The sequence below is a fragment of the Cebus imitator genome, unplaced genomic scaffold (genome assembly GCF_001604975.1).
Source record: "Cebus imitator isolate Cc_AM_T3 unplaced genomic scaffold, Cebus_imitator-1.0 Scaffold168, whole genome shotgun sequence".
Taxonomy (NCBI): domain Eukaryota; kingdom Metazoa; phylum Chordata; class Mammalia; order Primates; family Cebidae; genus Cebus; species Cebus imitator.
In genome coordinates this window covers 2933561-2960177 of record NW_016107483.1, presented here as the reverse complement: position 1 = coordinate 2960177, position 26617 = coordinate 2933561, and the positions used below count along the sequence as shown (strand labels likewise).

General features: G+C 33.4%; 1 protein-coding gene across 6 annotated transcripts in view; it reads left to right on the top strand.

Moving 5' to 3' along the window:
• CADM2 (cell adhesion molecule 2) overlaps positions 1–26617 on the top strand; it is a 1069796-nt gene that overhangs the window by 910682 nt on the left and 132497 nt on the right. For all 6 annotated transcript variants that reach the window (XM_017544239.2, XM_037744178.1, XM_017544238.2 and 3 more), the window contains one exon: positions 23945–24115. In XM_017544239.2, the coding sequence (XP_017399728.1) occupies positions 23945–24115 (171 nt within the window). The remainder of the gene's footprint in view (positions 1–23944; positions 24116–26617) is intronic.

Here is a 26617-nt window from a genome sequence, read left to right as displayed (position 1 = left end):
AAACTTTAGAATAAGTTTAAAATCTGCTTTCTGTAGCCTGTAAGAATTCTCCAGGCAGTGAACTCTTACATATCACATCTTTCCTTTTGTGTGAAGGACTTGGCTTACACTAAAATGCACTTCTTATATACTCTCCTTCAATGAATTACTTTATTACCTATATGTTTTTTCTTCCTAAATTCTGACACAATTAGTTAATTAGTTGCTTAGTCAGTTCTCACTTTTTTAGTATTTCATTTATGTTCCACGGATTTGCCTCTCTTGTATCCTCAGGGAGTTCATGTACTTTAACATATTAAGTACTTCATTAATATTAGTTTACTGTTTTTTCACATTGTAGCTGCATGACAAACCCATGATATACTCAGACATTTATGACGGAAGTGAATTTTTGACAACATTGGCCTCTATTTAAAGTGCAAAACAAATTTAATCATATATTGGGCAGGAGGGGAAAGAATTTTGTTCATATGAAGAAACATGAAAAGTTTGATCTTGTAAACAACATATTTTTAAATCATCTGAATCAAGATCAGAACAACAATTGAGACAGAATCAGGTACAGAATCAGAATATGGTTCTGTGCTGTATTGAGAACTTGTGAAGCTCACATTTTTTCTATGTTTTTTAATGCACTGCCATTTACAGAGCATTTATGTCTACACTTGCTTCTATCATCTGTTTATCTCTCTATCAATCTATCTATCCAATCTTATAATTCTTTAGCATGTTTATATCCTTTGTCTCCCTAACCAGATGGTGAGCTTGGAGTGTCATATATTTTATTTTTGTAAGTGTATATGTAAGTACAGTTAGGTAATGACAACTGCACAGAGTGAATATTCATTACAGTTGATGTTTCTGGATATGGTAAGCAAAATTTCATTCCTCAGTCCTGTAGCAAACCCTTCTCATTGAAAGAAGTAATCCACCTTTTCTTGCACTATTTTTCTTTTCAGGGATAACAATTTGACTTCCTATTACCATCTAACTGTTTTTACTATAATATCACTTGACACATTTTAAAAAGACACTCCCTAGTGTAAAATAAAGCAAATGGAAAAGACAGGCTAATCAAATCCAATTAAATTAAATTCAATAAAAAAATTTTAAAATGCCTCTCAATTTCGTAGTACTCTGTGGTGCATTGGTGGAGATGCAAATGAAGAAACCAAGAACCTTGACCTGCAGCTGTTTAAGATGTCTTTGGGGTTATCAAACATGTTATAGAGAATATTTTCCTGAAAGTAGAAACGTTTGTACAAACCTTTGTCTTTTCTCTATCACTACCTACCATATTAATTTTATATCTAAGTTTCTGGATAAAAGTCACTTGAAAGTGCTAGTTTATCTCATTTTCTTGGTCAGAATATATCCATACTTGATTATAGAACAGTTTTTCTGAAGCTGTAGCTGGCATCATCAAGTACAGGGCTTGCTGAATCTCAGATTATTGAGCCTTGATCCAAGATTTTCTGGTGGAGGAGGCCCATGGGCGAGCCTGAAAATGTGCATGTTTATCATTGTGCTAAATGTATGAGTGATATTGATGTTCCCGTTTCAGGATCACGTTGGTATAAAGAATATGAAATGAGGAGTATCAGTATACTATATAGAAGTCCTGCCTCTGTCTCTAAGCTTTAGTTTTCTCGTTTGCTGAATAAGGATATTGATGCTTGCCTCAAAGTGCTTTTGCAAGATGTCTGTATAAAACAATATGTATGAAGTGTTTTCAGAGTACAAGGAATTACTGAATACATTTTAGGTATTATCATTTTAATTCTTATTTTCAGGAAATCATGATGAGTTGTACCAGTTCCTGAATTAGTCCTAGAAATACAAACAAATAAAACAAAAATATTCCTCCCAGGCTTTCGCAGTTGAGGAAGAGATATAAAAATATAAGATGTTACAGGCACAGATATTTGAACTGGCTACATTTTGTACAGAAGAAGCAGATATCAGCTCTACCTTGTGGGAGAGGTTAAGGCTCAACCATTCATTGATGGATGCAGGCACTCAGTAAATATCTGTTTATTGAGTAAGTGTTTCTTAGTATAAACTGAAAAGTGACTGAGGCAAGTCTCAATCGATTTAGAGGTTTATTTTGCCAAGGTTGAGGATGCGCCCAAGAAAATAACACAAATCACAGAAGTATCTGTGCTCTGTGCCTTTTCCAAAAAGGGTTTTGAGGACTTCAATATTTAAAGGGGAAAGAGCAAGCAGGAAGGGAATACAGAAAGAGAAGGGAAAAAGGGGACTGGTGAAAGTGTAGGAAATAAAGCAAGCGGTTACATTCTTGTGAGACTTTGATTAGCTCCCAGCTCATCTACATTGTATATGAGAGGCAGGAGGGGAAAAGTAAATTATGCACTTGTCTCTCCCTCAGTTAATCTACATTTTACATAAGATAATCATATAAATAGATTAAGTGGAGGAAGAAGTCAATAATGCATTTGTCTCGGGTAGGCAGAAGGATTATTTCTAGTTTTTTTCTTGTCTCATACCTGTGAAGAAAAGCTGGTAATGTGCATTATCATGGTTAGATTTCACAGAACTCTGGTTAGGACTAGTTTATAGGGAAGGCATGTATTCTTAAAGATTATGGGACCAAAAAGGAATTTCGTTGTGAGCAATTTTGGAGGGAGACCATTTGGGGAGATACATGGCCCATTATTATGAGGCTATGTCATAGGTTTGTGAAATTATAGTTATCCGTTTGTGAAAAAAAAGGAAAGACTTTTTTTTTTTCATTGCTGAGTTCCCAAGCTTAACTTTGCCTTTGGCATAGTGCTTTTGGGATCCTGAGATTCTGTTTTCTTTCACAAAAGACTGGAATTCATCATATGTGTTTGGGACAAAAGTAGGTGTTAGGTCACTTTGAAGAAAGGAATTTCATATATCTATGCAGAGTAACAGCATATGATTGAAATAACTATGAAACTTTATGTGTGGTACAGGCATGAGAAGTAAACAAAGAGGCAGGGTTCAGTTATGTCGTGAAAGAGCTTTTATTCCAGATTAAGGGTTTGAAATTTATTCTATAAGCAATAGCGAGACTTTTTTAAAAATAAGCTTTAAAATGTAAAATGAAACAATCATAATTTCATCCAACTCTGTTTTTTATCCTCTCTATGTGAGTTTTACTCGGAAATCCCTTTGGTGCCTCTGGGCAGAGCTGCATCCAAAACCACAGGTAGTTTCACTGCAGCCTTTAATCTTCTGCATAGCAAGAAAGTGAATATCTGCAATTTAGTGTGAGAAAAGATGTGCATTGCCTTCCTAAGTCTGTCAGCTCCCTGAGAGCTTCATTTACATTAAACTTGTCATTCCATGTTTAAGTTTAGTTTTGTGCAGTTTGAGGATTTACTATTACAAAATCTCAAGATCATTTCTACCTAACTAGCTTTTACAGTAATGCATTAGGCAGCATTCTATGATAAACCTTAATTATCCACACCCTTGCATGAATCCTTCCCATTGTTTGTAGGAGATAATTGTGATATGATTGCCTCAAATATGTGACCTTATATAACAAAATGGGTTTTACAGATATCACCGTGGGTTCCTTTTGAATTCATCATAGGAAGATTATCAAGGTTGGGCCTGATACAATCAGGCGAGGTCTTTAAGTGGCATGGTCGGAGAGACATTATCTTACTGGCCTAGAAGAAAACACATAGCTCTTTTGTGAATTGTTTGTGAGTACCATGTGGCAAAGAACTGTGGATGACCTCTAGGAGCTGAAAGTAGTCACTGGGTGATAGCTAGTAAGAACATGGGGACATCAGATATACAGTGTCAAGGAAATTAATTTACTAACAACCAGGGAGCTTGAAGAGGACCCTAACTCAGATGGAAACTATAGCCCCAGCTAACATCTTCATTTAGCCAAGTGACATTGAGCAGAGGACAAGGCTAAGTGGTACCTTGATTCCTTACTCACAGAAATGATCAGTTAATAAATGTGTGTGTTGCTTTAAGCCATTAAACTTAACAGTAATTTATTACACAGCAATAACAGGAAACTGAGATCCAGAGAGATAGAATGTTTTTTCATTGTCACACATCTGACAAAGACTAGCCTTGAGTATTCTAATCCTAAGACCCAGTGCTTGAGTTTGGGGGAGAAGTCTGAAGACTAGCATAGTAGTTAAGAGACATTGCAAGCATGATCTGGTAAGTACCTGAACTAATGGGTGACAATGGAATTTTTCACAAGGAAATGGTTCTGAAAGAAAAGATAACTTTCAAGTGACTTGTTAATGATCCAGACAGATGGAGTAAATGTAAGGATTAAGATTATAAAATTCAGGTACCTAAATGACTTGGATAATGAATGTTTGCTTATCAAGAAAATGAAAGACAGTAGGATAAATTAATTCAGACACAAATTATAATATATTCATGATATGGTTTGGCTATGTCCCCACCCAAACCTCATCTTGAATTCTAGCTCCCATAATCCCCACATGTTGTGGGAGGGACCGGATGAGAGGTAATTGAATCCTGGGGGTGTATTTTTCCCTTGCTGTTCTTGTGATAGTGAATGAATCTCATGAGATCTGATGGTTTTATAAAGGGCAGTTCCCCAGTACATGCTGTCTTGCTTGCCACCATGTAAGACATGCCTTTGTTCCTCCTTTGCCTTCCTCCATGATAGTGAGGCCTCCTCAGCCATGTGGAACTGTGAGTCCATCAAACCTCTTTTTCTTTATAAATTACTCATCTTAAGTATGTCTTTATTAGCAGTGTGTGACAGACTAATACACTAGTGAGGCACTGCTGTAAAATTACCCAAAAAACGTGGAGGTGACTCTGGAACTGGCAGAGATAGGGGCATTTTGAAGGGCTTAGAAAATAGGAAAACATGGAAAAGTTTGGAATTGCCTAGAGACTTGGAGAGCTCAGAAAATAGGAAGATATGGGAAACTTTGGAACTTTCTAGAGACTTGTTGAATGGCTTTGATCAAAATGCTGATAGTGATATGGACAACTAAGTTCAGCCTCAGGTGGTCTCAGATGGAGATGAGAAACTTGTTGGGAACTGGAGTAAAAATCACCCTTGCTATGCAAAGAGATGGGTGGCCTTTTGTCCCTGCCCTAGAGATCTATGGAACATCGAACTTGAGAGAGATAATTTAGGATACCTGGCAGAAGAAATTTTTGAGTGGTAAAGCATTAAAGAGAAAGAAGAGCATAAAAGGTGGGAAAATTTGCAGCTTGATGATGCAGTAGAAAATAAAACTGCAATTTCTGGGGAGAAATTCAAGTGGGCTGCAAAAGTTCGTATAAGCGATGAGGAGCCAAATGTTAGTCACCAAAACAATGAGGAAAATGTCTCCAGAGCATGTCAGAGACCTCCAGGGCAGCCCTTCCCATCACAGGCCCAGAGGCCTAGAAGGGAAAAATGGTTTCCTGGGGCAGGTCCAGGGACTTCTGCTGTGTGCAGCCTCTGGACATGCTGCCTTGCATTCCAGCTGCTTCAGCCCCAGATGTAGCTAAAAGGGGCCAACATACAGCTCAGACTGCTACTTCAGAGAGTGCAAGCCCCAAGCCTTCATGGCTTACAGGTGGTGTTGGGCTGGTGGGTGCACAAAAGTCAAGAATTGAGCTTCTGGAACCTCTGCTGAGATTTCAGAGGATGTATGGAAATGCCTGGATGTCAAAGCAGAAATTTNATTTGGCTGTGTCTCCACCCAAATCTCATCTTGAATTGTAGCTCCCATAATTCTCATGTGTTATGGGAGGGACCCAGTGGGAGGTAAATGGATCATGGGGGAAGTTTTTGCATGCTGTTCTCGTAGTAGTGAATACGTCTTACAAGATCTGATGGCTATATAAGGATAATTCCCCTGCACATGCCCTCTTGCCTGCTGCCGTGGAAGACATGCCTTTGCTCCTTCTTTGCCTTCTGCCATGATTGTGAGGCTTCCCCATCCATATGGAACTGTGAGTCCATTAAACCTCTTTTTCTTTATAAATTACTCAGCCTGGGGAGTGTCTTTATTAGCAGTATGAGAATGGACTAATAAAGTTCATTTTTTAAAATGTTGCGGTTGAGACTGGGAACAGTGGCTCATGCTTGTAATCCCAACACTTTGTGGGGCTGAGGCAGTAGGATCAATTGAGCCCAAGACATGGAGACCAGCCTGGACAAAATAATGTGATCCTCTCTTTACAAAAAATTGTAAAATTAGCTGGGTGTGCTGACACATTAGTCTCAGCTCCTTGGGAGGCTGAGGTTGGAAGATCACTTGAACCTGAAAGTTTGAGGTTGTAGTGAGCCATGATAGCATCACTGCATTCTAGCCTAGGTGACATAATAAGAACCGGTCTCAAATGAAAGAGAAAAACGTTTGAGGTTGAAATAATCATACAGAATTTGAAAGGTATGCTTGTAGTAAGTTTTTGAAGTGACTTATAACTAGGACAGAGATTTTGACAATATAAAGATCTGCCATTCTGTAATAAGAAATGTTTAAGCCTTTTAAAATGGCTATTTCTCATTATGGGTAAAGTGTGCTTCAAACAGAACTTCTCTCCACATGTGCTCCCTGCCCTAAGAATACGCTGTGTATACCAGGGTATCCACCAGAGCTGGACTCTGTAGTGAGTCTGAAGTTTGCTAGTTATCTAATGATATTGCCATTATTCTATAAGTATTATTTACTTATATACCACGTGTTTCAAAATGTTTGACCATCAAGCTTGAATTGACATTAGCTATGTTTCCTTCTGTGATTAGGTTCTTGCCATACATTTTAATGTCAAGCAAAGGTAGTGCAGCTTCTAATTTTCAAGTTGGTGAAATATAGCATAATTTTACTGTAAGCTACTTAGTCAATAATAAATTGGCAGCTGGAAAAGACTGAATTTCTGAATGCCGTGTTTCTCAAAAAGTGGCTTTTAGACCACTTATATTAGAATCACCTCAGGGGGTAGTTTGCAAGCAGATTCCTGGTTTTAAAGTAGACAATAAATTTGAATTCCTGATTGTCAGGCCTAAAAATTCTATTATTTCTCAATTATCTCTGACGTTCCTTATTACCAGTAAAGTTTCAGAATCTATGAGATTAGAGACTAATAAACAAAGTATTAATAGGTATTTAGGAAAGAGAAGAAGGGGGTTTCTAAAGTACTAAGTTTAGAAAATGACTCAACATTCTACATATCTTATGAGTCCTTTCTTAGAGGAAGATTCTGTAATATGTAATCAGGATGCATGTTAGCATGTTATTATTTCTGAGAATTATCACAATAGTTGCTTTAACCTACATCTTAGTAATATTCTTTAACCACATAACTCTATTTTTTTATTTATTTATTGCTTGGTTGTTTGTTTGTTTTTGGATTAAGCTTTGTGGAAATGACTTGATAACTGGTAGATTATATATTTATTTACTTTATTTGATGTTGCCAACCTGGTTTTGTCCTAAGGACTCGTTTAACATCAATTTTATAAAACCGTAATCTGATTGAGTAAAATACTGTATTAACTTATAAACCAGAGATTGTGAATTCTTTGAAATTAAACGTAAAAGAAAAAAAGAGGAAGAGATTCGTGCCCCGAGTTTAAACTCCCTGCATCATGTATAGTAAGAATGAATTAAAAGTATCATTATTTAAACTTATAGTATATACCATAGATCTATTATTTTTATGTTCCTCTATTTACACATACTGCTTTGAAAGTGTCCTTGTCATTTTTATCCAGACTATTCTGGGCACTATATTAAGTGAAGGAGACAAATTAATATCATTTACACGTGGGGTGTGTGAATCTGTGTGTGTGTGCACACACCTTGAAGTTTTCTCAATGGTGTTAAATGCACTACCTCAAGACTTTCCAGGCAATACTAGGAGATACATAAGTCACTCTATGGAAGGAGGCAGAACAATTGTTATTCTGTTTGTGTATGAGTTGTTGAGGGGAAAGAACAATCATGAGAAATCGTTGAGAGGCTGTCCTTTTTCATATATGAAAAATATATGTTTATGTATCACGTATATAAATGTAGAATTTATATTATATGTAATTTATATGATATCCATAAAATAAATAAATAAATAAATAAATATTTTTGAGACAAAATAGTCTTGCTCTGTCACAAGGCTGGAGTGCTATGGCAGGAACTTGGCTCACTGAAACCGTCCTGGGTTCAAGCAATTCTCCCTCCTCAGCCTGGAGAGTAGCTGGGACTACAGGCGCTTACCACCACGCCTAGCAAATTTTTGTAGTTTTAGTAGAGATTGGTTTCACCATGTTGGCCAGGATGGTCTGGATCTCTTGACTTTGTGACCCGCCTACCTTGACCTCCCAAAGTGCTACGATTACAGGCATGAGCCACCTCACTTGGCCTCATATTTACTTTAAAAGAAGTTTATTAAGATATAATTGACAAAAATCAATCTATAGATATTTAAATTTTGCAATTTATTAAATTTTGCAAATTTCTATAGTAGTGAAACCATCACCACAAACAAGATAGAAATGTATTTATTGTCCCCAAAAGTTTATTCATATCCTTCCTAATACCTTCCTTTGCACCTTCTCTGTCCACCCTCTACCTCATTCTCAGAAAATCATTGTTCTGCTTCATGGTACAATAGATTAGTTTGCATTTTCTGCAATTTTGCATAAAAATAATCATAGAGTCTGTACATATCTTTCTCTTTTTGAGTCTCAGCATCAATATTTTGAGACTCATTCATGTTGTTGCATGTACATAGTTTCTTTTTTGTTTTCTTGCTCAATAGTATTCTATTTTATGGCTATGTACACCACAATTAGTTTACCCATTTACCTAGTGATGCACATTCAGGTTGCTTGTAGTTTGCAGATATTATAATAAAGCTACTATGAACATTTGTGTGTAAATTTTTGAACGTCCATATGTTTTCATTTTTCTTAGGCAAATGCCTAGAAGCAGACTAGTTGGCTTATATGGTAGCCATATATTTAATTTTTTAAAGACCTTGCCAATTTTCCAAAATGTTTTTACTACTTCACAAAATCCAATTTATTTATTGTACTACCGTTATATTTTACTTTTATGAATCATGTTTTAGTTTGGTATGTAAGAAATTTTTATCTAACCCCAAAACACAAAAATTATACATCTAAATTTTACTGTTTAGGTTTAGGTTTTGAATCTATTTTGTGTTACTTTTTGTGTTTTTAATGACTTTGTTATTCCTATCAGGTGAATTATTTCATGGTTGGTTTCTATTGATTGATTTATTTCCTCATTATAGACAGCATTTTCCTGCTTCTTTGAATGCATTATGTTTTTTTTTTAATTTTATTCCAAATATTGTTAATTTACCTTTTTATTGTTGTATGTTTTCATATTGCTCTAAATATTCTTTTTTTGTGTTAAAGCAAGTTTATTAAGAAAGTAAAGGAATAAAAGGATGGCTACTCCATAGGCAAAGCAGCCCTGCTCTAAATATTCTTAAGCTTTATTCTAGTCAAGTTATTTAGACGTTAGTCCTTTCAGAAGTATTTAAAAATGTATTAAGCATGACCAGTGCCCTCAGTTGTAAGTATTTTCTGTCTGACTGATGGCAATAGGCACTATTTACAGCCCTGTGTGAAAATCATATACAATTTCCTCTAATACTTTCAGATGGTTCTTGTCCCAGCCTCAGTTCCCTTACACAGATGCCCTGATTAGTACTTAAGTGAATACTGGAGGGGGCATTATGAATGTCTAGAGTTCACTCCTTGTCTATCTTTTTTTTTTGTACTCTGCTCTGCAAATTAATTTTGCCTTCTCACGCTCCTAGTTTCATCTCCTTAACTCAGAGAGTCTACCAAATTCTGCATGGGTTCCCCTCCATGCAACACATCATGTAAAATCTCTCAAGGTATTAAGCAGGGACCATTTTAGGGTTCAGCTCATTTATTTTCCATCTCTCAGAGATCATTTTTCATTATGATGTTCAATTGTCTTGAAAACAGTTGTTTTCAGGTGAGAGGTAAATTTGTCTCTGTTACTTCATCTAAACTAGAAGCAGTAGTCCTCACTTTTTGTTTTGAATTGTAGAGAAATATACCTTTATTTCAGTGGTAGTGTGTCTCAATCTTTTTGCTTGTTTAAGATTTATGAGAAATTCAAAAGTTGAAAATGAATGAGAGTGAAACATATCCATACTTATTTTGACAGGCTATTTTAAATTAAAAATGATGCTAGTTTTAAGGTTAGACATTCTTTTACTTACTCACAGAAATGTAGTGCTGTTATGAATTCTTATACATTGTTGGAATGGAAGAGAAAGTTTCACTATGTATATTGTGAGACAAATAAACAAAAAAGACATTAAATCCAAACAGTTTATCATGAGATTACATACTGAAACAATTTTATTTTTAAAACTGGGTTTTACTTAATGTCAAGTAATTGACCAAAGAAATTGTTTCCTTTTAATCTTGTGCTTAATGAATGCTAATCAAGGTATTTAATTTAAGGGTTAAACCAAGTGCCCACCGTAATCATCTAGGACTTATAAGCCCACGAATAATCCTGACATTATAATAACAAAAATATTCAAATTTGCTAGCTGCATAGCTCACATCTAGTGATGAAGGGACTTAGTTACTGCTCAAGTTTTCTTCAGGTTGTTTCCAAAATGTCATTTATGTCTTCTTTATGGGCTAAGAAAAATGCCTCTTTCATTCTTTAACTTTTGATTTTTCATAGAAATTCACTTCATAATCTTTGTGGCACACAGAGGAAGAAAGTAGCTGTTCCCATTACCTTTGGCTAATGACCTTCTTTGAATGCATAAGATATTTATCAAAATTTATGAATCATATTTTACTAAAAGTTACTCATTAATTATGTGACCACCCCATCTCTACTAAAAATACAAAAATTAACTGGGTGTGGTGGCACGTGGCTATAATCCCAGCTAGTGGGGAGGCTGAGGCAGGAGAATTGCTTGAACCTAGGAGGCAGAGGTTGCAGTGAGCCAAGATTGTGCCATTGCATTGCAGGGCAACAAAAACAAAACTCTGTCTCACAAAACAAAACAAAACAAAACAAAACAAAACAAAACAGATCACAAAAGACATCAAATCCCATTTTTCACAGTAAGATCAAACTGATGTCTTAGTGTAGCAGTATCAAAATGGGTTGGTAAATTATCTTTCCTTTGCATTGGTAATGGGAAGTGGATTGAGATAGATTATTTTACTTATGTTATAGATTACAGTGAGATTATGATATTTAAGTGTATTTATTGACTACTATTTTATTGACTAGTTTGGAAGCAAATACACTCTTTCCTGAAAGTAGACATTATATAAAAAGTCTTTCATGGTAATATTCCAAGAGAATAATCTATCTTACTTTTCCTTCACATTTTTATCTTCAATCAATAACTCTTTAAAGTGTTACTTGTATACCTCCCAAATTGAAGCCAAACATGGGGTTAGCTATTTTTATTTATTTTCATGTAGAAACATTATTGAAATATAATTCATGTCATCAAATTCATGTATTTAAAGTATACAATTGAATAGTTTTTACTAAATTCACAGAACTATAAAACTCTCACTGCAATCAATTTTATACTTTTGTTATTCTACAAGAAATCTCTTAATGATCACTCTGGACTTTCCCCCAACTGTCTCCACCCTAACTCCTATGCAACTACAAATCTACTTTCTGTCTGTATAAATTTGCCTACTATGGACATTTCAGCTACAAAAATACATAATATGTGTTGTGATTAGATTAGCATACACTAATATCATCTGTGCTGTAGCATATATCTGTACTTTATACTTTGTAATTGCCAAATAATATATCATTGTGTGCATATTCCATATGTTATTTATTCATTCATTAGTTGATGCACATTTGGGTTTTTATGCTTTTGGACTGTTACTTTAAAACTCTGCTATAAAAATTTAGGTGCAAGGATTTGTGTAGAAATATGCTTTCAATTCTTTTTTATATATTCCTAAGAATAATAATACTGGGCTATATGGTTTCTGCTTCATATACCTTAGGTGCTCTCTTTATATACATGTATAAGTATTTATAATTGTTATATCTTTCTAATGGATGGTCTTTTCTGTCATTTTGAAATGTTCTCCATTATTCTAATAATATATTTTATTTTTAAATCCACTTTGATATTAATACAGTCACTCTAACTTTCTCTTGCTTACTGTTTGTATCATATATTACTTTTTATCCTTTTATTTTCAATCCATTTGTATATTTAAATCTAAAGTGTGTCTCCTATAGAAAGCATACATTTTGATTATTTTAAAAACCCAGTGTTATAATCTCTGCTTTTTGATTGAATTTTTAATTAATAATTAAATTATTTAATTATTACTTCATATACTGTTATGTCATTAATGAGGCTGAGAAAGCAAGGATAACAAGTACCTAAAATTTGTTACATTAAACATATTATATATGTTTTTAGTTCTCAATTTCTTTCTGCAAATTCAAGTTACCACCTAGAATCATTTCCTTATTCTACTAAAAACTTACTTTTATCAACTTTTGTGCTGTTATTGTCAAATATATTGCATTTTCATATGTTGCAGTCCCTATACTACAATAATATATAATTATTTTACATCATTAATTTTGTTTTCCCGAAGAATCTTTGTTCTAATTATTATTTTTTAATCAGTTAAGAGAAGAGAAGAAACATACCATTTTAACATCTTTTTAATTATACTGTTACCTTTACTGTTGCTTTTTTTTTTCTATCTGGGATCACTTGCTTTAGCCCAACTTTCTTTAACATTTCTTATAAGGCATGGCTGCTTTAATAACGTCTCTTAGATTTTACCTTCTTTTTTGAAAAATAATTTTATTGGATATAAAGTTCTTATTTGACAGTCTTTTCCTTTTTTGCACTTGGGATATGCTACCCAACTCACTTCTAACCTTCATTGGTTTTGATGAAAATCAGTTGTCAAGGGAGTTCCTTGTGTTTTGGAGTTCCTTTGTAAAAGTACCTGTTTTTGTTGACTTATTGATTATTGATTCGGATGGGCTGTTTCTATTGCAGTGTGAAGCCTCTGAGGTCATTCTTTAGGAAGCACAGCCTTTTGCACATGCAGTCACCCTGGGATGATAATGGCTTCAGTAGCAGTCTCATTGTCTTTTTTCCTGTTGTCTCTGTTAAGCTCTCTGCTTATGTTGGTACCACACCCAGTGATTCCCCTTCAATATTTGTCACCTGGTTGTGCTACTAATGCTATGTGCATAAGTTGTTTAATAGCTTGATTTATTTAAATTCAGAATCCTTTGCTGGGCTTTTTGTTTTGTTTTTGTTTTTCTTAAGGCCGGTCTTTGAGATTTTCTTTTACCTGTGATGACAGGAAGGCCCTTGCTGACCCTATCTTTCTGTGGTTTTCTTTTATAAAATAGCTGGCCTATGATTTGGCATGCTTATCTCATGTAGACACAAGGGCTTTCTTACTTGCTTTCCTCCAAAGTCTCAACTTTGAAGTTCTCCCAACTCTGTTCCAAATAGTTGGTTCCCTTAGAGAGAGCTTCAGAAAAACACTTCCCTGGGCAAAAATATGGTAGCTTCTGATCTTCTTGCTTTGTCTCTTCTGGATTGAAATCTTCCCTCTATGAGTGAGCTGAAGTGAGAGCTATTGGGGTCCCTTTATTCTTGGCATATGAGGAGGGGCTAGGTGAAAGAAGAGAGCCCCAACCTTTCAACCACGCCGCCTGGAATTTTGGTTCTGCAACCAAGAGTAAGAATGAATGAAATAAGAAATGCTGGCCTCCTGCCTCTTCTGGAAAGTGTTGTAGTCCTTGGTTGAGGAAACATGCATCTCCATCTTGAGTACATCTATCCAGATTCAGGTTTTCCTCATGCTAAGCCGAGGATGAGGCTGAATTAGGGAGCAAGTCATGGTTCAAGTACCGCAGACTCCATCTGTTCTTACTAAGATTTGCTAGTTTTTTGAAATAATTATTTGTTCATTTGCTATATACCCTTAGCACATTTTTCAGAGACCTTAAATATGTATGTGTGTTTTAAAATAGTTTTCACTAGTTATGGTTGTTTAGCTGGAGAGAAAGTCTGCAGAACTACTTATTTAGCATGATGTTCAGGGGTTGTCCTCAATTTGTTTTTAATTCTCATATATTTTCACAAAATTGACTTGTAAATTATTCTAATTTATCTTCTTACAAATATATTCCTCTCTTTATTTCTACATATCATTTTGTCTCTCACTTCCTGCTAATTTTTCATAGATAAAATTTCTTCATTTTTTGCCTCTATAGGAGGTGAAATTATTTAATAATTTCCCTTTCCCTGTAAGTAAGTATAGATAATGGTTAGTAACGTTATTCTCCTTTTTTCTTTGTAAAATTTCTATGGAAAAATATATATAAATTGAGAGGATTTAATAGGTAGGTGTATTTTTAACTTAGTAATTTTTTATTTAGTTTTTTTTTTTTTCCCTTTTGTGATATTGCTAATCTCCTTTCTTCCACCTTTTGTCTATGGTTAAACACCTGAACTCCCATCTCTAGGAAGTTCTGATAAATGGAACTCTAATCGAGTTGATCTGGATTAAGAATTATACTGGCTGTGGAAAATAGTGAAGATAGAACTGAAAAAAAAAAGACAGGGTAAATATAGATCTGAGTAAAAGAGAAAAGTTACCATTCTATTCAAGAACAACATGTGGAAAATAGCAAAACAATAGACCATCAACTATATGGCATAAACATTATTAATTTATATTTAGCATGCCTAATTCCAAATATTTTGTCATATCCATTTAGATTTTGTACTCTTCCAAAACAGAGACTGATAAGATGATTTAAAAAGAGATATACTACAAAGAAAAGGAATTAAAGACTGATAGCTGTTCCCAAATTATACACATTGACATGGAACAAATCTACTTACTAGGAGGAAAAGATGCTTTACCTGGCTGATTGCAACCATTATTTTAATTAATAAGAAACTTACTTTTTAAGCATCTATGATGTTTCAGGTACTGTCCTAGATGCTGGGTATAAAAACTATAGAGAAATATAAAAATTAGCAATTTCTGCAAAGGAAAGAAAGAAAAGAGAGCAGAAGAGAGAGAAAGAATGAAAAGAAAAAAAATTAGTAAAAAAAAAATAATAAAGTTGAAAATTTAATCTAGCCTTAATTTTATAAATACATAAGTTATATCAAACCTTGTGAATGTCCCAATGGGTAATTTTAATTTTTAAATGATGTGGTTCTCAGGATACAAGTTAACCTGTTGAAAAATAATTTAAAACACTCTGGTAGGATGTTGTACATAGAAATATTGTAATGTATTCAGAAACTTTTTTTTTTTATCACAAGTGTCTTACTGATGTAAGAGATTCATTGATACATTTTCACTATAGATATTTGAGGTACAGGTTGCTAACTCTTACATGTGCTGAATGCTGCAGGACTCCATGAAACAAATAGTTTGATTACCAGTAAACTGCATCATCATAGATGTTACAAAGAAGTCACACTTTCCTGCTGCTACAGAAGTTGTTCAAATGCATGAATATTTTTATTTTCTTAAAGCTTATTCTACTAAATAGACTTAAAATATTTTTCTTTCATATTTTATTATATTTTGGACATGCAATAAAACATCATTTTTAATATATTTGAGAAGAAAGGGCATTCTAATGTAGACAAATATAGAGACCACCCTGAGGCTTAGAGTCAGATTTTTTCTATATATATAAATAAAATATGTTAGTCAGATTTCATATATATATGTATAATATTTTTACATATATATGAATTCAAATAATTAGAAGTATATATATATATATTTAGAAGAATTTTACATATAATTAGAAGTTTTCAAATAATCAGTAGTGTATATATACTTAGAAGAATGATATATAGAATTAGAAGTATATATATATATATATATATTCTTCTAATAAGAGATATACTAATATATATATATACTTCTAATAAGAGATATACTAAGTATATATACTAATAAGTATACTTCAAATAATTAGAAGTATATTTACATATATACTTCTATATATAGTATATATAGTATATATATACTTAGAAGAATGATATATATAATTAGAAATATATAAGTATATATACTAATAAGTATATATCTAATTATTTGAATTCATATATATGTATATGTATAATATTTTTCAGTTTAATGATAGAACCTTTTAGATTCAGTGATATATATGTATATGTATAATATTTTTCAGTTTAATGATAGAAACTTTTAGATTCAATGATAGAACCTTTTCAAGAAAAAGGAGTGCACAGAATATAAAACCTTTTATTGGAAGAGGTTACGGGTGAAAGTTGATTTCTTACATGCAAACTTTGTTTAATGGCCCTGAGACTCACTCAAGCTACTCTGAAATGAAAAGCGATATTGTAAGATTTCATCAGACCATTGTCAAGTGAAAGGAGCATAAGGAAAGCTGATTATAACCATAAAGTTTATTCCCCAATTTGAGGAGTTCATTGGATGACTTAACCCCTTTTCTACTTCAACTGCAGCCAGCTAACTGCCTCTTGCTCTATTTTGTACATTGTTTCTTTACCTCATGCATCATGCTCCCTCATTTGATTAGCCTAAAAATGTCTTTTATAGAACATGTTGCAGGATGTATGTATGTGTGTATATATGTACGGGCATGTTTATCTAGCTTCTGATTATTTGAATTCTTCAAGTTCTGTAATGTACATTCAGATATATGTTAATAGAGAATATGAAATAGGCTAGTTAAGTTCCTCATATAGTTCGGAGCACCATGCTTGCCATTCTGTAGACTAGAACCCTCGGGTCAGTTACCTCCCTGGGTTTAAGCACATCTAACTGGAGTCACATTTTACCAAATGTGGCAATCTATGGGCAAAGAATGTCTAAGAAAAAATCATTATGGAGGGAGATATACTATTAAAATACAAAACCCACTATGGCAGACCTTACAAATGCAAATCAATCGAGCTCAAGCACTATAGAGGACTAGAAAACTTATTTTTACATTTGGATATAATTTTTAGTATTAATATTTATGACTATAATTTTGTTAGTTATGAAAGACTAAGGAATCCCTAAGAAAATATTGTGGTCTGGGATTAGACTTGCAAAAGGATGCTGTTCCCTCCCATCTCCACCTCTTTACAGGGTTTTATATTTATGAGTAATTGGTAAGCTGTGAACTGAGCCCAAACTGTCCAGGATAAATTCCACATATTGTACAGGATATAACCTCACAGCTTATGAACAAGCTGTGTAAGTCAATAACAGGAAGAACTGGTTAAAATGGACAAATATTGCTCATTATTTTAATTGTGCGAAAATAACAAATCATATTTACATTGCTGCTGATTATTCAAAAAAATGATAGCTAAAAGTAAGAATATCTTGAGGACAAGTTAATCTCTTTTCAGACTGTCATGGCAAATTATTAACAAATTTCCTGAATAGTCATTTTTCTCTGAAATAGTCTATCTCCCACACTCCTTTGATAGAGATATCTGATGGACTGAGGATCAGAGAGGAGATCTTATATTGCTAGTGCTTAAATTGTCTTTCTCCTTGGTATTTTCAACATATCTATAGTCTTTATAAACATTAAATGATATATTTATGTATCTGGCTCCCTCAATGGATAGGTATTTTTAATTTTTCTTTTTACATACAGAATTCAGCATGGATCAAACATATGGCAAGATTTCAAGGTTTTTATGTATAGCACTAATGGAACATGTGGGTTAAAGTGATCTCAGACTTCACCTTAAGAGATATATTTTTGAGACAGGGTCTCACTCCAGCCTGTTACCCAGGCTGGAGTGCAGCGGTGTGATCACGGTTCCCTGCAGCCTCAGTCTCCTGGGCTCAGGTGATCCCCTCATCTCAACCTTCTGAGTAGCTGGAACTACAGGTGTTTGGCTAATTTTTTAAATTTATTTTTTGTAGAGAGGACGTCTCCCTATGTTGCCCAGTCTAGTCTTAAATTACTGGGCTTGAGCAATCTTCCTACCTCAGCCTCCCGAAGTGTTGGCATTACAGGTGTAAGACCCCTTGCCTGGCTCTTAATAATTTTTGAAGGAATTAACTCATTTACTGGATGCTCTTTTGATTTGGGCAACCCAGATCATAGTATTCTTCTAAGGTGCAGAACTAAATGTAGAATTAATGAATCACTTAGCAGAAAATGATCTATGACGTTAACAATAATTTTCAAAGGAGATGATCTAGTCCTTGTTGAATGCCCTCCTGGACTGAGCAACACAGTTCTTAGTGTTCTTCTAAGGCATTCAACTTTAATAGATATGTTACTCTTATGCCACCAAGCAGTGACTAAACTGGATCTAGTATTTTTGAGGGAGACTGTTTATAATTCATGTTGTTCTCAAGAGATTAGCACAAATACAAAAAATACAGATTAACATAAAAAGTGATAATATTGAAAATAGAAGAACAGCTAAATTAATGTAGAAAAGTAGGATGAAATCTAAAGTGAGATTATTCAGCAAATTTATTTTGTAAAGTTTTTTATGTTTATAAATGGTGGACCACAAAATTATATTAGTAACTTTTAGCTACTACAAAGAATGAGACATGATCAGTTAATTATCATGTCCACAAACCAGTCATAAAAAAGACCTAACATTTCCTGGTACTGAGAATAGAGAGAGAAAGTTTATCTGAATTTATATGCTTTAAATAATGTGCATGTATTAAATGTAGTTGTTCCTAGGGTACGTACAGCAAGATATATATACCTGGTTCTTGTAGCACCTCTGAATGTAGATCTGTGAAATAACAGTTAAGATAAATTTTATGAAAAGCATTGACATTTTACTTGTCTGGGTAAATTGAAAACAAGACCTTAACATTTAGATAAATTAAGTGTCTCCTCTTAATAATCCTCCATAAACATTTTTCTCATCTGACCTTTTCAGATCTATTAAGAATAGCTGAATTTCAGTACTATTCCTTGCTAAGTGGAATAGTTATCCATGTTGCCAATTAATGCTGGGGCCATACCTTTAAGAGTCAATTATGAACCAGGATTATGATTGGTATTCCCTTAAAAAAGTTGAAAATGATAAGGCCTTTTAAAAATCTACCGTATTTCAGACAGGAGTTGTACGAAGGAGTTCTCACAGGCAAGAAGGAGATTTGCCTCAAGAATTTGTTTGACATCTTTTTCAGTGCACAGATGAATATGGGTTATGAGACTCCAAAGTTCTACAGTATAAAATACAGGCTACTATGATTGGTCTGGAGACAGTTTAAAACAAATACAAAATAAAAACTTTACTTGAATATTAAAGAAAAGTGTTTTGCAAAATACCTTTGGATACTTAACCTTAGGACAAAAAAATATTGACATTTCCTCTAAGACAAATTTCCTTTAAAATATACATCCAAGTTACTGAATGAGTTAGTCAGACATAGTTACTTTAGGTCAGCAAAGAAAGAAATAATGGGGAAGTTGGGTATGTTCTAAAAATGACATATTTAGTTTTAGAAAGTTTGACCTATAGAACTGTGAAGCAGTAATTACAAATGTCCAGTTCTCCACTGAGTTCATTCACTCCTAACTTTTGACAACAAACCAACTCTCACATAATACATCCATTTTCTGTTCTCTGTGAGATGAGGTCATGAATCTAGCTTACTGGTTATGGTACAAAATCACTGAAGTAACACTGACAACAGTTACATGGATTCAGACTTACTTCCTCGATTTCTCCCCCTGAAACTATCATGGTATTCATCAAAAATCCCTTTTACAAACTCTACTTCTGAAAATAATAATAAAGCACAAATTTTATATAAGCATCACTGTTTGGGGCACACTAAGACCATGCTGTTTTGCTCATGGTCAGAGAATTCAAGGCCCAAATAGGAGATGTCAATTAATATCCTACATAATTCCTAAAAGATATCTCCAAATGATGAGAAAGTATGACAGTTTCAGTTTCTAAATCCTGCCTTGTTCTTAGTATTCTCTTGAACTTGTAATGGATTAAAAAGGGCTGGCCTACCCTAGGTACATGGCTGATAGATCTATTTCAGGATACATGGAAAGTATTTCACTCTATAAAATAAAAGTATCTTATTTTCTACTCTGTCAAAATAACATCAAATTTGCAAAAGCGGAGAGAGCAAATAAACCAAAAGAGTTGTGATTGTACTGCTTCAGGTATATTAGAGCTACTGAGGAGACAAGGCAACTTCTCTAGGAACTTCACTTAAAAGGAATTTCTTTTTCCAAAACTTCCATCTTAAAAGTGGCCAGAAACAAGTTATAGAGCCTGGTGGCCTAATATTATAAATCTCAGAAAGATGGATATAAAAGTGTCTCTTGAAATCTGATATTTGGTGAAAATATTTGAATGTAAGAAAATCCAGATGTCTTGGCTTTTTTCTCAGCTAATGTGACTCAAGGCATTTAAACTTATTCATTTTGGGTGTTGTAACACTTGAGCTTACATTTGCTATTTCTTTTTTCACCTTAGCTATTGCTAAGACAAAAGATCTAATATCCTGAATATAAGGAGATTGCTATTCTACAATGCAAATCTTATAAAGATAAATAACGAAGAAAATAAATAACGAAGAAAATAATAGAAAGTCCTTTACCTTGAGACTTTACTAAGAAATGTTTAGGCAACTAATTTTTATTGAGAGGTATACTTGAGGAAATTTTCTTTAGGTATATTTAAAATTTTTATTATAGAAAATTTCTGACATGCAAAGTGAGCACAATAATAGAATGAGACACTGCATGCCGTCACCCAGTTTTAAGTGTATCAACATTCAGCCGTTTTGGTTTCATGTATCCCTCTACTGACTCTCCAGTCAATGATAATTATAATAGCTTATAGTTGTGATTTTTGAGGGCAAATTTACATACATTGAAATAAACTAATCTTAACTATAAAATTTTGACAAAAATTACAAAGCAGACGTACTCACACCCCTTTTGACATAGAACATTTCCGTAACTCCAGAAAATCCAAATATACTGTCTCCCAGTCAGTTTCCCACCACGACTCACCAAAACTGACCACTATTATGACTGTTTACTATTTACATGTCCAGAAGATCTGCTAGAGGGAGTAGGAGAAGGGGCTGTGTGGATTATGAAAGAAAGAAATTCTGAAAGTTCCTCTGTTTATTGTTTGTTCTCAAGGTTTTCTAGTCATTTCACTAACACATTAGATAATATATAGGATGTGCATATTTTGAAAAATGTAAAATGAATATAGATATATATAGTATATCCAATGGAAGTTTCTGAATAAAAACAAAGAGCAAGAGAGAGAAAAGAGAAAAAGATGGGAAGAGTAAGTCCCATCATTCCCAGTCCACTTTTTGTTATGTCTCCAGTGTCAAATGTTTGCACTATACTCTTGCTCCTCAAAATATGGTTTGTGGGCCAGCAGTAGACTCTCAGGCTCCACACCCTAACCTACTGAATGAGAATCTGCATTTTAACAAGATCATATGCGCATTGCATTTTGAGAAGGCTACTCTTGATCACCATGTAATACAACTGGCATGCCAAAAAAAGGGAAAAATGGATAGTACATGAAAGAAGAATACACATGGTATCAGTAAATAAGCTATGCAACATAAAGTACCTTTCTGTGGCTCTATAACTCTGTAATACATCAGTTATTTTAAAAACATAGAAAGGGAAAATAGACATACATTTTAGGTATCTTTCCTATTTGTTTGGGGAAGAAAGTCAACCTAAAATATGAGAAAAGATATGATTTCTTCTTTTCAATGTTTCTTCTGTTCATCTTAGAGCTTCTAGTAACCCTATAATCTATCACATAAGCCAATATTAAAATCAACAAATTACACCTTTATTTTTCTTGAATAAGTTTATTAAAATTTTATGATTTGTACAATTGCTATCAGATTTTATGTGACCAATTAATATTACATTAAATGCTACTTTTGGAAGGGAAACGGCTAAAAGAAGCAGATGTTTGAGTTCTTAAAGTGCAGCTGCTATAAAAATTAAACAACCAGCAGTAACACTTTGGAGTAATTTCTCATATATTGTGTAGCATATTTATAAAAATTGTTTGTCAAGCAATCAATATTTTCTTACTCTGACACTGCTTAGAGCTAGGAACAAGTAAACATTGGGAATCAAGTTATAAAAAAAGAAGATAAATGTCAAAGTGAGGAGACATATTTGTGTAAATCTATGAGACTAAAAATTAAAAGAACCTTATAATTTTTAAATATAAGCAAACAGATACATCAGAATTATTCTGATATATTTTGGCTGAAAGGAGGAGGTCATTGTATCTTTTATTTAATATTGTAAAAGTGGGATTGTACCTAATTTTCAAGTGCAAAAATCTTAATAAATGACTAGTAAAAATGAGATGGGATATTTCATAAGACACATGTTTATAAAACATTCTGCATAAAGTTCTGTATCCTGTGTGATTTATTTGCAGTTAAAAGATGGAATTGAGATTTCATGCTTCTGTTCTCCTTTCTAAATGTTAGAGATTTTCTTATTCTCCAAAATTGCCTAATATACATAAGACATTTTCGTGGTAAAAATCTTAATTAGCTCATTTTCCCCTCATATGTGAACCTAAATGTAAACATATTTTCAAGACCAAGACATAGGGCATCTATCCATTTTATCTTTTACTAATATGTATTTTATTTCTGTCTTTAAACTCAATCAATATGATAAAGTCATACTTCTTCTGAAATAAGTAAAAATCAATGAACTATGCCTATGTCTATTAACTAAATATTACACCAAATCCAATATTATTTTAAAAGTCCAGTCTTTGCATAAGGCACAAAGATAGAGAATAACTGAAATTATTAATTTTGTTATTATATTTTAAAATATTTAAAAATATATATGTTAAAATCAAGTACCTTATGTATTTTATGTGAAAGGACTTATTTCCTGACAATATCAATGTTTGATACTGAATGATGAAAATGACAGAAAGCATAACAAAACCGAATACATTTTTCCACCAACTACATTTAGGATCTTGTTATAATGATATTTTAACCTTAGCCTGTCAGTTTGATTTCTAAACCTTTAAAATTGCCCCCTTCTTATCAGCTATTTCAGACTTGAGAAATTACAAATTAAGTGAAAATGTTATTAAACCTGTTTTCCACAAAGAACAAATACTCCCTTAGTGCACCATTTACTGGTGGATCTAAATCATGCACAGTAAGTTTAAATATCGATAAGCGAATTCACATCTTGCAGAAAGCACTATTATTCATGCTGAAATAAATTCCTCAGCCAAGTGAAGAGCATTCATCTCAATGTAAATTTCACTGGAGATATATACTTAAGTATTCAAAATATTCAGATGATTGTGCTCCTTTGCTTCCCAAAGATGACAACTTTCTCATCCTAAGTATTCTTTAGCAATTTATGTTCACCTCACATTGTTCATGTTATATTTCAAATGCATTGTGCCTTCTTTTAGGCACAACCAGGTAGTTGTAAATTTGCCCTTCCCAACTGTGCTTGTGGCTCAGAAAATTAAGATTATGTTTTAGTAAAACTTACAGCTAACAGAAAAGAAAGACTTCTTTTGTAAGACATATACATTTTTAATGGAGTATGTAAGAGTATCTTGTACCCGATTATAAGCTAAGCAAGCCTGCAATCAAAGAAATAAAATTGCTGTCCCCTACCCTTTTATTGTATTTCTGGATTTAACCCTCAGAATTTATTTTTATTTTATAAACACAAAAAATTGTGTTTTTATTTGATTGAATTGAAATAGATTAAATGTTAAAAATCACAAATATTTACTTGTTAAAAATTGATAAAGATAGGGATAAGGTGTTTCCATTATCTTGAGTAAATGAAATCTGTTTTATTTTGAAAGACATCACATTTTAAAATTTGTATTTTATTTTCAGATGTAAAATATTTAAAAGAAGAGGATGCAAATCGCAAGACTTTCACTGTCAGTAGCACACTGGACTTCCGAGTGGACCGGAGTGATGATGGAGTGGCGGTAATCTGCAGAGTAGATCATGAATCCCTCAATGCCACCCCTCAAGTTGCCATGCAGGTGCTAGAAATACACTGTAAGTAAACACGACTTCTCTCTCCTTTATCTCAGCAGCCGATCTCTTAATTTACATCTAAAATCATTTCAAAACTACCTGAAGGTATAGCGAAGGTGCAGCAAAATCCACAGCAAAATGAAGTAAAACTACACTCACTAATATTAATTAGGTTCAAAGGAAAACACCCCTTGTGTGAGATTTATTCTTGACAATAAGGAAAAATGAAGGAAATGTACCAGTTAAATAATCTTGACTATGTTCCAAATTGTGGCTTGATGTATGTGTGCACCTAAGGGTAGGGGAGAAAACAGTGGCAATTTAGGCAAAATCACTGAGAACTGGTAATCTGAGAGGGCCTTGATGAACAGTGTTATATTAAAATAACTTTATTCTATGCAAATATGGCTTCTCAGCTATGTTTTTGAAATTAGACTAGTTTTACCCTCTATGTGGCTTACAATGTTGTATAAATGTAGGGGCATATTTATTATGTTTTCTTTATCATCGTTATTCACTATTAAGAAGAAGATTAATTTTGTGTATCTAATAGACCAGGGGCTGTGCTAAATGCTTTGCTGGAATTGTGTCACTGAGTACTCATTTACTAATAATAGCCTGATGAGTAGCTACTCTCATTAGTCACAAGATACACACAAGGATCCTGAAGATTATGGAGGCTGACTCACACAACTAGCAAATGGCAGACTTGTAATCATGGCAATTTTAGTACTTAGCAAGGTTTTAGTAGACAATTAAAAATACTATCAAAATGAAAGTGAATGAATTGAAATATGTAAAATGAAATGTAAAAAATTAAAGGATAAGAGATAATATATTCTGAATTGCAGTATTTGGTTGATTTTTCCAGATAATGAAGATTTTGTTTTCTCTTTCTATTTGTGATAAAATTATAGCTTGAGCTTAGAATATGTGTGTGATGTGCAATTATATTAAATATTAAAATGCAAAATTCTAAGTACTGTTCCAATATGCTTCATTGTATTTTGTTTTCATTTATTTATTTCAACAATAAGTTTTTAGTAGCTACTATGTAATAGACATTGTTTTCAGCACTGGGGTTACAACAATGACCAAACAAACAAACAAACACAAACAAAACTAAGTGAGTTTGCCTCCAAGGGTCAAAATAATCACCCCCACTATCACTAACAAACTTCATTTCTCCTACAGAATCCATTCTAGGTAGGGATGACAAAATAAATAAATAAATACAGTGTATCACATGTTACATATCGGTAAGTACCACGCAAGGAAAATAAAGCAGAGGAGGGCAGTAAGGAGAGGGAAATGGAGATTAGGGAAAGCTAGGATGTGTTTGGGTGTAATGCAGAGGGAAGGGCAAATACAAAGACCCTGAGGTAGGAGCATGTTTATGGTTTTTATTTCTAGAAATAGCAAGGGTGCCAGTGAGACCAGAGTAGAGTAGACTAGGAGAAAAATAGACTCTGTTAGGATAAAAGACTGGGGAATTGCCAGGTGAACTAGAATTTTTTTTGGTTACTTTTTATATGGAAGATATAAAGCTGACTATATAATATGCTCATGGATTTTTAATTATTCTTAGTTTAGAAGTTATTGAAAATATTATGTTTAAGTGATTTCAATTATATTAGGTTAGCATTAGTAATTTACCTCCTATTCTCCTTGAAGCAAATTCAGAAAGAAGCATATTTAGAGCCCAAAAGGGGATTACCTCTCAAGTTTGACATTTATTTGTATTTTGGCCTTGGGAAAATTACTGAAACTGGTTGAACTTTGATTATAAACTAGAGGGGTCCTTTCTGTGAGGATGCGATGATAAGCTAGAGAATTGAGTCCTGTAAGGAGACAGCTTAATTCAAGTTCATGTCATTTAATAGGCTGAATAAATGTCAATTGCCTTCCTTTCTCTATTTTTCTTTCATCAATGGGTCTCTCAAAATATGAAAAATTGTGTAACAATATTTTTACAGGACCTGGATCAATAGCATTTTAATTTAAACTCTTTAATATTTACATACGAAGCAAAGTAAAACTAAATTTAATATAATAGTTGACTGCTTAGTTAACTATAAATTCCAATATATAATGAAATAAAGCAATACAAATAAATCATAAGAACGATTGAAGGCCACTGCCAGTCACAGATCATCAGAAATCCAGCAAGAGTCAAGCAAAACTAGATTTATTTAAGTTGCTGTGACAAAGGAGAAAACATACCAGATGATGCTCCGAGTATAGGTAAGAAAGAGTTAGAATAGACTTGTTATAGGATTTGGGCTTATGCTGGGTATTCTAAAAAGGCTCTGGATTGTGTGTTCTCAGGATTAGGGGCATGGGTGTATGTATGTACATGTATGTATGTATGTATGTACATGTATCAGTGATGGGTGTATGAGTAACTTTAGCTAAAAAATGGGAATATTGTAGATTGGCTATATAAAGATACCATAATTAATTAAGCTGTGTTTTGTGATCATTGAGTGTCCTGGTCTCTGTCTTGTTTCACACCTGGTCATA